A 13,751-nucleotide genomic window follows, 5' to 3' on the forward strand; every position below is an offset into this window, starting at 1 on the left:
CAAATGAGAAAAACCCTCCGTGACATTCAAACCGTTTTGCTGTAGTTACAGAAAACATGAAACTACATTACCATCTCTTAAGAGGGAAGCTATTGAACACTGATTTTCTTAGTCTCAAATCTAACCTGTTTATGTGATTAATTCATAACCAGAGGTCCCTCATCGTGTATATACCATGACAGTCTCCTTAAGTACATTGCACTCTATTTGAAGCTTGAAATTAGAAAGGACCAGTTCTCCATTTCCCTTAATTGTCAGAAACACGATTTTAGCAAATACTTATGCCCCTTTAGGTACTGTTTGCAAAGGCTGTACTAAACCAGGTGCAGGCCTTTATCAGAAAACACAGGCATGCCGAGAACAGCAGGGAAGCTTATGATACATGCTTGTAAGATGAAAGAGCTGTCTTGGAATTTTTTCCCAACTTATATTCTTTTAACTCCAATTTCTTCTGCCACCCACTCCTCACGACACTTTCCCCAAAATAAGGCAAAGGAAAACATTTGGGTCACATACAAAAAGACAATTAATATTTATTTTACTCAAGCTTTTCTGTTAAGAAGTTAAACAAAATGATCCCCATTTGAAGGCATTACCAAAAATGTTAACATTGTTTCACGTATCCCTTCAGTGCGGGATGAAGAAAACACTTATCTGAATGAAAGAATAAGAAGGACCATCCTTACAGTGGCTTTACTTTGATATGTGGAGAAAACAAATCCATAAAGTTAGACATAAAATAGCACATGAACCTACTAGTTTCCTACAGGTAGTGGGAATTCCACTAATGTGTTAAAGTCTCCAAGAGCTCTCAAGACCTGGGGATCAGTTTTCAGCAGTTATCAAACAGCCATAGGTACTCCCATAATTCACTGCCCACTTTTCCCTCAACTATTTTACCACTAAAAGAGCAAGATGGAAACACCCCCGCTCCCAGCCCACTCCCAGGCCACGGGACCCTCATCAGTAGTTCTTTGGGTAATCAGAATATCAAAGCATCCCCTCTCCGTGCTGCCATCTAGATAGGATGACAGGAAAAATGACTTTGGGTGAGGCATTTAGGTGTTTTGTTTTGCAGAAGTATAAGACCTGGCTAGGAAATAATCTCATCCCTACACAGGAGAACCAAATATTCTTTCTAGAGAAGAGTAGGACAGAATAGCACATCCATGCCCGTCTCCCAGCCTCAATCTGACCTCAAATATAAAAGCAGGGGGAGGAAACACCTTGACATCTGACATTGCCATGAACCCCAATTTCCTCAGGAAAGCCAGGGCACAGTGGTCCTCCACTGTGCCCAAACCTGAAAAGAGCAGGGATGTCTGATCTCCCTTCCCCTAAGAGCAGGAATTGGAAGTAGCATTATCTTATTAATACAAATGGATGAATGTTTGGAGAAACTGTGATACAGAGTTCTCAAGTTCCTACCAGTAATCTGAGTCTATGTGTGTGAGGAGAGAAACATTAGAGGGGACTTCTCATTTCCACACTTTAAATATGGAGGAAGTAGAAGTAGAGGGAATATATATATGGATAGGTTGTGGGGATGGGTGACAATGGAGCCTTAACATATGCAAAAAAAAAATACAAACGTTGGAGCCTTGGATGGCTGGTTATCAATATAAGAAACAAAACCTACTAATAACCATTTGTGGGAGTAAGGGAAAAGAGAAAGACACAACTATTCTTTTTTTCTCAAGCAAATAGCAAAGTTCTAGGTGAAGATAATGCCTACTTTCTGTTTATAAAATGCATACAGAAACAGTAAATGCCGAAAAGCTTCAAATAAATGCAGAGTCACACAGAAGTTACAAAATATGCGAGAATTAGTCATTGTTTCTCAGTCTACTCACACTTTTCCTGAGATGCAAATTACTCCCTGCTCCTCTAGGTGCTGTGAGCAGATTTATATTCTAATTGCTCATGAGAGGTGAAAGACTACACCGAAGGGAATGAGGGAGATGCAAAAGGGGAAATCGAGGTGGGAAGAGGGGTGTTGAAAGGTCTGGAAAATGACTGGTGGACAAAGAACTGAGGAGCCCCAACTAGACTGTGAATTCTTTGAGGGAGTTGGTGCCTCACACCTGGGGGCCTAACACAATCTGGACGCAGAGTAGATACTTGATTTGAGTAGCGGAGGTGAAGAATAAACAATGCATCATTAGAGACTGTGTCGCTCAAACTCTAATACCCAATAAGTCATTCTGCCTCTGCTGCCCTTAAAAGCCTGAAATGGCTTTGAAAGATCTCAGTAAAGAAGCTGCTTCTGCTTTTTCTGTAGTCGCGGCCAACAAGGATGCCTGGGCCTTTCAAAGCAGAGGAAAATGCTGCTGAAGGGGATGAAGATTCCGGACTATTAAAGGGTTTTAATAGCCACAGCCATTACTCAGTGGGATCCCAAACAACAGATAACAGATTTTATCAATTTTGTTTGCTAGATGTTCTCTATGACTCAAGTCTGACTTTTAGCATTTGCACCCAAGATGAATTCTCCTACAAATAAAATTTGTTGGTATTATTTGAGACAAAGAATACAAAGCAGGCATAGGTCCCTCAGGAAGTTGTCACAACTCCTGGTAAGATTAACTCGACTGCCATCATCACTTTTTGCTTTTGTCCTCTAGTTTGAAGCCTTAGCAAAAGACGTCTGCTTTTTATAATTCAACAGAAATGACTCCACTCTTTTCTCCAAAGAGCCCATTATTATTTTTAGTTTTTCGGTGCACGACTCAACATAAAGACCTGTGGCTCTTATGAGCTGCCTGTTTTTAAACGGTCCAGTAGTTTCGGTTTCCATTTAACAAGTTCCCAGATAACAAATGGAAAACGGAATGAATCTTCACAAGGTCACATTGAAGGTTAAAATAAATTATCCCCATCACTGAGAGGCTCTCTTCAGGCTTTCTATCAGCACTACAGAGTCAGTTTCTTCTTTGGTTTGCTTCTCATAGATGTCATACTTCTTCCAGTGCTGGAAGGGAAGAAAAAACACATACACGATGACTTTTCTAAACAGTGTTCTTTCCCTGAGTACTCGCAGCCAATGCTTATTTTTAGGTTTCTGTGCATGGAACCCCGAGTATATGTTTTCCTGTTTTGTTTGGGGTCTTTTTTTTTGACCTAAGAATCTTCATCTATTTGAACAATCAATTAAACAAAACAATCAGGAATTAACGTTAAAGGTGAAAAACACCGTGGGACTGTTTATGATATTTAATAGCCATCTCAAAAGATAAATGTGGACACCTCCAAAATTGGAAACGAAGTCTTTTGAAGAAGAATAAAAGAGCAGCATGCTTTCCTTACTTGAACTGTTTCTATCTTTATTTTTTTACCACTCAGATTTGACCATTGCTCCAGAGATGCAATAGGCTCAAAAAGGCATCAAGGTGAACGGCAATATATAAAATGTCCCAAAGGTCTTAGTGCAGTTAAAAGTTTTGAAAGACCTTGCATTAACAGCTTCGTGTAACATCATTTGCGAGACAGGGAATTATGCATATAAGGTAAACTCATCTTGAACTCAATTTAAGTGTGTATCTTACGGTGAAAGCCAATATCCTGGTCCTTGCCTTCCTTCCTTACAAGTCAAAGGAAAGGGTGAAATGTGAGCTCAGTCCCCTCATCTGTAAAATAAAGTTGTTAGACTAAACCAGGGGACTGCAAACCATGGTCTAAGGGCCAAATCCAGCAGCCTGCCTGTTTTTTTAAATAAAGTTTTATTGGAACAGAGCCACCCTCATTTGTTTCTGTACTGTCTACGGCTGTTTTCGTGCTACTACAGCACAGTTGAGTTGCTGTAACAGACCAAAAGGCTTATGAAACCAAAAATATTTACTATCTGGCTCTTTATAGAAAAAGTTTGCCAATCCCTGCACTAGATTATTTCTAAGCTCCATTTCTGCTCTGTTGTTTTCTGGTTCTATAAGCCTAGAAAAGGAAATGGAAAGAAGGAGAAATAGACACAAGCAACAATGATGATTCAGCTGCCTCAGGTTGTGCAACTGGAGATGGACTCAGCAGGTCAGGAGCATCCAGGCTTAGAGAACGTATGGAGAGATAAGTTGGAAGACACTGTTTAAAATATCCAAATTCTACTCAGCCTGTGCTCTATAGAGCCCACGAGCCACAACCACTGAAGCCTGCACACCTAGAGCCCGTGCTCTGCAACAAGAGAAGCCACCGCAGTGAGAAGCCCGTGCACCGCAACGAAGAGTAGCCCCCGCTCGCCGCAACTAGAGAAAGACCGCATGCAGCAACGAAGACCCAACACAGCCAAAAATAAATAAATAAATAAATTTATTTTTTAAAAAAGAAAAAGTATATTATAGGACCAGGGTTGGCAAACTTTTTCTGCAGATGGCCAGATAATAAACATTTTCAGCTTTGAGGGCCATACAGTCTCTGCTGTTGTAACATGAAAGCAGCCATAGGCAATATACAAATGAATAGGCATGGCTGTGTTGCAACAAAACTTTATTTATGGACGCCGAAATCTGAATTTCATATTATTTTCTTCTTTATATTTTTTCAACTACTTAAAAGTGTAAACACCATTTGCAGCTTGCAACCTGTACACAAACAACTGGCAGGAAGGAGTTGGCCCATGGTCTGTAGTTTACAGAGAAATCCTACGAGGAAGGTAGTGGATGGCAGCATAGTTTTTGCATTTCCCCAAATGCCACTATAAAAACCACAAGTAGGAAAGGTAAGTAGGGTAAGTAGGAAAGCAAAGCCAAAATCCACGGACACAATCTGCAACAAGACCAGATGAAAGTGACGCCCCCATGAACCCTGAAATATGAGTGGGTAGGGACAAATTAGAGATGCTGCAAGAGCAACATGGCATTAGCTATGGGAGAGTATGGAGAGGGAATCAGCAGGGCATCTGATAGATCGGAGAATTCTAAAACAACTCACTCAAACTTCAGCAAGCTAATTTATGAACAATAAGTGAGTCTGGCAGGGGGTTGCACCGCCAAAAGAGTGACCAAATGCAAGGAGTCCACAGAACAGCCTGAGAGCCACCTGAGCCCTATGAACTCTCAGAACCATCTGAAGCTCCCTTCCTGGGCAAAGTCCCACTCTGAAGAGAAACTGATAGGAAAAGACTCCACACTGGCTAGGACACAGGCGAGAGACACAAACTATAAAGTCCAGATAAAAGTAGACAAGGTGAACAGGCAGAGCCAGATTTCAGAAAGGAATTCACTATAGTTTTGAGAAATTGTCAAAAATAATAGAAGATGGAACTCTATAGCCATGAAATTAGAAAAAAAAAAACTATCCTAAATCAAGTCTCCTTCTAAAACTTTAGGGAAACTAATTTCATGTAAAAATAAGCGACAGAATAATATCTTATGGAATTAAAAGATGCCAGAAAGATGTCCACAAAATATACACAGATGAAAATTATAATCTAATATTTCAAAACTAGCAAAAGTATATTAAGAAAAAGTTATGTGATATGAAAAACAGTGCATGATATCGAAGAATATAAAAATTCAGAATAAGAACAATTCAGAAATGACATGGTAAAACCCAAGAAACAATTAGAAGTAAAAGAAAATAATCATTTCAGAAATGAAGACTAGCTAGAGGAAACACAGGGGCAAATAAACACAACAGATAAAACTTAAGAGAAACAAAAGATGAAAAGGAGGATTTTTTTAAAGGAGGATTTTCAAGAAGAAATAAAGATAGATGAAAATTATTCGAAAGGATGTGACAAATATAGAAGACAGGCAAGGAAAATAAGGGAACAGAATAACAAAAGTCTATAAGTGAAGACATTTTCACTGCAAGTTTTTAAAAAGATTTGAAACTACATACTGAAAAGGCACACTATATACCTTGGAAAATCAACCCAGAATGACTAATACCAAGACATATTCCAGTAAAATTATAGGACTTCGAAGGAAAAAATCTTTTGACAACCAGGCAAAAAAGACTAAGTGTTTTAACACAGAAAGAGTATTATATTGTCAGCAGACCTTGACAACACTTTATGCCAGAAGAAAATGCATGACATATTTAAGATACCCAAAGCAAGAACATGTAAGCCATGGATTTTATATCTAGCTAAAATGAATTTCAATGATTAATGTAGGAAACTCCATCAATATGTAAATAATCCAGGAAATGTTGGTCCCATGAATCCTTCCTGAGAAAAGTTTTGGAGTTTCAAAAAACCAAAATGACTGGAGAGACATCAACATAAAGATCGGGGGTGAGCATCAAATACATACCATATAGAATTAAGACTAAAGAGGGCTATAGGGAGACAATATAGTATATAATGGCCTTATGCACTGGAAATGTAGATCCTGGACAACTTTAAGAATGGGGAGAGAATGGGAAGAACATATGGAAAAATTGCTGTCTTTAATAATCGTTAAAAATTATTTTATAGTTTGTCAAGAGTTCAGAAATTCCTTCAGTTCCACCTGTTTCCTTTTCATCTGTTAAATTCAAATAAAGATAAATATGAGCATTTTATGAAAACATATTATATAATTTGTTAAAAGTGTGGACTGGAGGATCAGGAAGCCTGGGCTCAGATCCCAGCTCTAACTCTTGTTAGTTAGACGTAGATACTAGCTCTGCTAGGCAGCAGCAGTGTAACCTCAAACAAGTTACGTATAATCCCTCTGGTGCTTCACTGTCTTCATCTGTATAGTGGAGATAATCCCTGTTGCAGGATGGGGACAAATTAATGAAGGAAGTGCTTAGAAAAGTGTCTAACACATAGCAAAAGTTCAAGAAGTATGAACTGCTATTATTATTGTTGTTACTATTATTCCATTTACCAGTAAAGGTGCAGTCAGCCCTCCGGAGGAGGTGCATAGGTTATGTGTAAATACTACACCATTTAAGGGACTTGAAAATCCGTGAATTTGGGTATCCGAGGGAGTCCTGAAGCCAATCCCCCACAGATACCAAGGGACGACTGTATTTCCATTCCTCTATGTTGTTCTCATAACCTTAAAGATGATTATAGCTGGATAACAAGATTAATTTTTCTCTTTTGGTTATCTGTATTTCTCATTTCTCTATAATAAACATATTTCTTTTAAAAGAAATATTATTTTAATTTAAAAGATGCACCCTGAATGCTACATTTTCATTGGTGTCTGCTCATTAGACCCAACACTTAACTGTGCTGGACAGGAAAAAAGCAATCAGAACACTGCAGCAGAAGTGGCTTCTAAGAAAACATTAATTAATTAATTAATTGATTTTTTTTTTTGCGGTACTAGGGCCTCTCACTGTTGCGGCCTCTCCCGTTGCGGAGCACAGGCTCCGGACGCGCAGGCTCAGCGGCCATGGCTCACGGGCCCCGCCGCTCCGCAGCATGTGGGATCCTCCCGGACCGGGGCACGAACCCGTGTCCCCTGCATCGGCAGGCGGACTCTCAACCACTGCACCACCAGGGAAGCCCAAACATTAATTTTTTAATTGCCTTTTTTCATTCCTGAAACTCTGATTACTCTCATTTTCACCCATCGTCAGCATCAGGGCCTTTGCCTGAGCACTGCTTCTATGCATATGTCTATGTAAGGTAAAAGGGACAAAAGCAAAGGCTCTGACCTGTTATTCAATTTTGTGAATTATATGTCAGTCTAATTTTAAAATGACTTGCAGAAAAAAAAAATTCCACAGAATTACAGTCCATAATTCAATTCTTACCCTGCCGATTTTTTAAACAAGGTAATCGACAATAGAATAATGGCCAAAGATGAAAAACATCCTAGATGAAAACAAACCAGTGTTTGGGTGGTGAACACAACTGGCTTTTAGTTGTTAGTCATCCTAAAAAAATACATGTATGTATATAGAATTTTTTTAAAGAAAGAAACAAACGTCATAGAATAATGGAACATCAAGTTTCAGTTTAAGAGTACCTTCAAGATTTGGTTATTTCACAGTGAACTGCCAACAGAGGTGAAGTGGGTTTCACGCACCTAAGCACCACGCAAAACACTGGCCTTGTGTGTACAAATCAGCTGATTATGTGCCCCCGTCTTCTTCAGAGCAACAGACACAATAGAAAGTTGTACAATATGAATTGTAGATCCCCACGCCTTAAAAATCACTGCAGCTTAAAAAGAACTTGTTGAATGTGGTGTGGAGGGGACTAATTTGGTACCATTTGAGGTGGCTATCAATTCAAACACTCACTTTGAAAACTGATAATTAAAGGGAAAGAATTAAACATGTTTCCTACCTTTCTAGCAGAAACCGAATTTCAGAACAACTAAGAAGCCTAGTTGAGGACTGAAAGCAGTGCTTTGTAGGAAAATGCTAGCTTATAAGTGTAGATTAAATGATAGATGAGAAAAATCATCATCGTTTCACAACCCCTACTGAGATTATTGATTCAAGCAAAGATACTAATTGGTCAATAAAAAGCATCAGCTGAAGAGTTGACAGGGTGCTAACATTACCACCACACAGATTATCTTCAGGTGGCAAGGGGAGGAAACGTGTAGATGGCAGGAGGGGACATGCTATTATCACCTTAAATACAGTGGTCCATCTCACTAATGGTGGGACAACTGGATATTATCTGTCTCCTGACAATTGGGACAGCTGGAAATATTTAAATATGGACTGAGTATTAGATGATATTAAGGAATTAATCATTTTTAAAGTGCGGCCATGCTATTTTGGCTATGTAGGAAAGCGATCTTAGCTTTTAAGGATACATACTGAAGTTAAAAAAAAAATTCAGCAGTATTTGGAAGTCAACTCCAAGTTAAAAAGCTGCTTTCCAATCAGGAATTCAAAACTGGCACAGCACTGAAAATGTAATTGGTTTCCAAGAAGCAGAGGAAGAATAGATAATATTTTATGGATGAAAAAGAAATGCAGATACAGAAGAGAAGCAATTCCCTCCGCAAAGCCCCCCTACCCCCCAAATACGGCCAGCAGCCCAATTAGTCACACAGAAAAGGCAAACAGCAAAGCAACAGGAAAAAATGCTGCTGGCCAAAATGTTACTACAGTGATGAGCAAAACACTGTCAAAACAGTAGAAACCTTAAGGAAAATGATACAGAAGATTTAATTTACTGGTGGCTACACCTAAATAAGTTTTTTTTTTAAACAACCACTACTGATGGTGCAGCGTGGAAGAAGAAATTGTTTAGAAAGGGCATGGATTATTTCTTGGGATTAGAAGTTGGTAAATTTGGGCTACAATGGCTTCTACTTCAGGTTCTGCAATTCTCTCTCTATGTGATAGTCCTTGAGAAATTTCTCCATGGTCCCCAATGTCCCCATCTTTAAAGTGAGGAGCTGGACTAGAATTTTGAAAATTTATAGTTAAAGACAACTAAACATGTAAACATACACCTCATTAGATGACCTCTAGGGCAATGTTCACTCCATAATTATTCATTCCCTAATTCGATGATTCTAGAAGTAAAAGGACAGTCTTTCTGCTGTATATGCAGTTCAGTTTTCGAGAACTGCTGCCATGTAGAGAAAGTAGATTATTCATTTGGTTAAAAAGCAAACATGGAAATTTGTTCTATCACCCTTTCCCCTGTCTGGCATTTTTATTATACTTTTAGTTTTAAACACTGATTTTATTTAATGGTCTGCAACCACCGCAAACAAAAACATCTTATGCTTTTAGTGGTCCATCTTGTCAGTGTATCCACCTCACTAAATTATAGAATTATCTGACTCATCAGGACAACTTATTATCCTCTAGACAGCAAGTTGAAAAAAAGCAATTCTCCCATCTCTGAGAAAGATAATTGATCTGATTTTGCTGTCAATGTTACCATCATTCACTCTATCACCCAGGCTTGAAACCCTGAAAGTATTTTTTACTCTCGCCACCTTTCATCACCCACACAGAGTCACCAAGTCGTAATGAGTTTCCTTTAATAATGTCTCTTGCATCAATCTCCTCTGCTACCACCTAAATTCAAATCCCTATTATCTCACAGACCTGGATGACCACAATATTCTCTTTTCCCTTAATGACTTGTATAGCGTTTCTTTTTATTATAAAAGTAATACATGCTCATTACAGGCAATTTGGAAATTTCAGAAAGGTAGAGAGAGAATAATATCAATTATCCACAATCTTCCTGCCCAGAGATGATTATTTTGACGCATGTCCTTCCACTCATTGTTCTATGTATATATTGATAGGTTTTTTATAAACATTAGGATTGTAATACACTACACATTTATGATATGTTTCTTACACTTACACCGTGAGTATTTTGCTAGGACATTAAATGCTTTGAAAACCTAACTTTTCAAAAAACTTATTCTTGATTGTTGATGTTTCCTTAGTTTCTAATTTTCCGTTTTAGAAACAAATGCTGCATTGACCATCCTTGTACCATTGTTGGATTATTTCCCTAAAATAGATTCCTAAAGAAATAATGACAAGATCAAAGATTCTTGTTACATTTTACCAAGCTGCCCTCCAGAAAGAACACATACCATTTTACAGGCCCACCAGCGTTGCACGAAAAGTGCCAGTTCCCCACCCACTTGTTAACACTGGATATTATCACTTTTTAGAAATGTATTAAGCTGGAAATTTATATCTCATCAATGCTTTGGCTGTATGTCCTGTATATATCAGTGAGTCCAAACATGTTTTCACAGATATTGGACATTTGTGTCATGGCACTTTGACTGTCTTCATTCTGCTAAAAGGGGTAGCAAACTCAAATGCTTTTCAGGGGTCTGGCATGTTAGGTCAACGTGTGAAACCACAGTGGGAATTAGGAATTCTCAGGAATTCCTAATCTCAGGAATAGGGCCTGAGATGCACTGGTAGAGTGCGTGCCCTGCTTAAGATCCCAAATTGAAAAATTTTAAATACACCACGCTGGCCAAACAAAACATCTGTGGGGCAAATTCAGGACTAGGTTCCCAGGTTGCTACCGTGCTAGCGCCTCCCCTCCCTAATCCATTCCCTCCAGGTCGTTGTCAGGATGACAGGTGTGGAGAGAAGGGAACCCTCCCGCACTGTTGGTGGGAATGTAAATTGGTGCAGCCACTGTGGAGAACAGTATGGAGGTTCCCTAAAAACACTAAAAATAGAGCTACCATATGATCCTGCAATCCCACTCCTGGGCATATATCTGGAGAAAAACAGGGTCTGAAAGGGTACCCCAATGTTCATTGCAGCACTGTATACAATAGCCAAGACATGGAAGCAACCTAAATGTCCACCAACAGAGGAATGGATAAAGAAGATGTGGTACATATATACAACGGAATATTACTCAGCCATTAAAAAGAAGGAAAGAATGCCATTTGCAGCAACGTGGATGGACCTAGAGATCGTCATACTGAGTGAAGTAAGTCAGACAAAGACAAATATCGTATGATATCGCTTATATGCGGAACCTAAAAAAATTGATACAAATGAACTTATTTACAAAACAGAAACAGACTCACAGACTTAGAGAAGAAACTTATGGTTACCAGGGGGAAGGGGGGGGAGGGATAGTTAGGGAGTTTGGGATTGACATGTACTCACTGCTATATTTAAAATGGATAACCAACAAGGACCTACTGTAGAGCACAGGGAACTCTGCTCAGTATTATGTAACAACATACATGGGAAAAGAATTTGAAAAAGAATAGATACATGTATATGTATAACTGAATCACTTTGTTGTACAACTGAAACTAACAAAACATTGTTAATCAACTATACGCCAGTATAAAATAAAAAGTTATAAAAACAAAGAGTGATATTCCTAATACCTTCTCATATAAGGCCAGCCATAACACGACTCCAAATCTGTTTCTCGGAACTCTCCTATCCCAACCCGGTACTTCTATCATACAGAACTCTAAGGAGGTAGTGAGGTTCTTGAGGACAAACATTCTATCTTACAAAAGGCAATGCAGCAGAGTGGAAAGAAAGGGAAAAGTCTAGAATCAGACAGTCCTGGGTCAAATCTCACCTTATTATCTACTAGCTGTGTGGCTGCAGTAGTTATTTAACCTCACTGAGGCTCCATTTCCTCGTGTGTGAAATGGTACTAACAGCACCTACCCCACAGGGTGGTTATGAAGATGGAGCATTTAATACACTGTGTACACACGGTAGACTTCCAATCACTGGTTAGAGCTGTTAGAATACTTGCACAATTCTCAACCTCCAGCATCTGTCTCAGTAGCTGGCAAAATGAAGACACACGGGTGATCCTAAGGAAAGTATCTGTAACAGTGATTTTCAAAGTGCGCTCCATGAATGATCATGCCAGGATAGGAATCATCTTTGCGCTCCTTTGAGATATGCAGATTCCTGGGACCCATCCCAGAGCCGGTGAATCCGAACTTCTGAAGGTAGGGCCCAGGATTCTATACTCCTACAAGCACTGCAGCTGACTGTGACTCAAAGCTGAAGAAACACCGTCACCTCAGTTGCAGTATACCAGCCCTTCATCAGGTGCCTGACTTCTAGACCTCCCTGGCTAGTGGTGCCCTATCTGGCACAGTTACCCACTGCCCATGCCCATGACTTGGTGAAAAAGTGATCCAGATGGCTCTTCCTCTGACAGCATGGGAGCCTCCCTGCCTTCCTTCCCTAGCCACTGTGTATCACCCGTCATTACAAGAACCGTTTGGGCGTTAAAGATAAATGGAAAGTATTATCAATAGTAATACTAAGCACTAACACTTACAAAGCACCTATAATGTGCCAGACACACTAAGTGGTTTCTACGTATTAAATTAATTTAATCCACATAACAACACTATGAGGCAGGTGCTATCATTACCTCCACTTTTTACAAGTGGGAAAACTGAGGCACAGGAAGGTTAAGGAAGTTACCTAAGGTCAAATAGACGGTAGATGACACAGCAGAGATTTGAATCCAGACACTCTGACTCCAGAGCGCAGGCTATTATCTACTATGCTGTACTATTTCCCTGAATTAACGGCCCTATGCCTGAAATTACTAATTTAAGATACATACAATAATATTGATATTTATTTCATTTAGTGCCTTTATTATTTTATTTGGGTGAATGTATTTATCAGAGAAGCCTCAAACTCTTTTGTTCCCATAGGGTCTTAGCTTTTCCAGCCACAAATTCTAGCGTAAGAGTCTGCAGCCAGCTAACTCTAACAGTTCGGGTGGGTTTGCTCTAGTTCCATGTCTTCGGAGGCCAGCTTTCCAGGCAATAGCATGAACACAATCTATTTCAATTGTTTACCTTATCGTTCTATTTCCCTAAATCAAGTTTGAAAAATTACTCCAGTCAGAAGACCTGACTATTGGCTTAGTTTCATAAAGGAGGCTCCTCCCCCTGCAGGTTTAGATCAAATATGTTCCCTACCCCAGAGAGAGAATGAAGCCCCGTGAAACAAGACAGACGAAGTATTCTGGGAACTTCTTAAACGCTATGCTTGGCCTGAGATACAACATTTTAAATCAGCTCTTCTTTAATCTTTTAGATAAAATGTAGTTTAAAATAACCAATTTTGAAATGAAATTCTGACACATGCTACAACATGGATGAACCTTGAAAATGTTATGCTAAGTGAAAGAAGCCAGACACAAAAGGACAAATATTATAGGATTCCATTTATATGAGGTACCCAGGTTAGGCAAATTCAGAGAGACAGAAAGCAGAATAGAGGTTACCAGGGGTTGAGGGGAATGGAGAGTTATTGCTTAATGGGTACAGTTTCTGTTTGGGATGATGGAAAAAGTTCTGGAAATAGTGAAGATGGTTGTACAACACTGTAAATGT

The 13,751-nt window shown here is 39.2% G+C and overlaps 1 protein-coding gene across 2 annotated transcripts in view; it reads right to left on the minus strand.

Moving 5' to 3' along the window:
- Positions 1–508: 508 nt before the first annotated feature.
- Positions 509–13,751, minus strand: part of IL13RA1 (interleukin 13 receptor subunit alpha 1) — a 65,154-nt gene continuing 51,911 nt past the window's right edge. For both annotated transcript variants that reach the window (XM_073799364.1, XM_019949518.2), the window contains one exon: positions 509–2,971. In XM_073799364.1, coding sequence (XP_073655465.1) covers positions 2,914–2,971 — 58 coding nt within the window. In that variant the 3' untranslated portion in view covers positions 509–2,913. The remainder of the gene's footprint in view (positions 2,972–13,751) is intronic.

Source organism: Tursiops truncatus, chromosome X (genome assembly GCF_011762595.2).
Source record: "Tursiops truncatus isolate mTurTru1 chromosome X, mTurTru1.mat.Y, whole genome shotgun sequence".
Lineage (NCBI taxonomy): Eukaryota > Metazoa > Chordata > Mammalia > Artiodactyla > Delphinidae > Tursiops > Tursiops truncatus.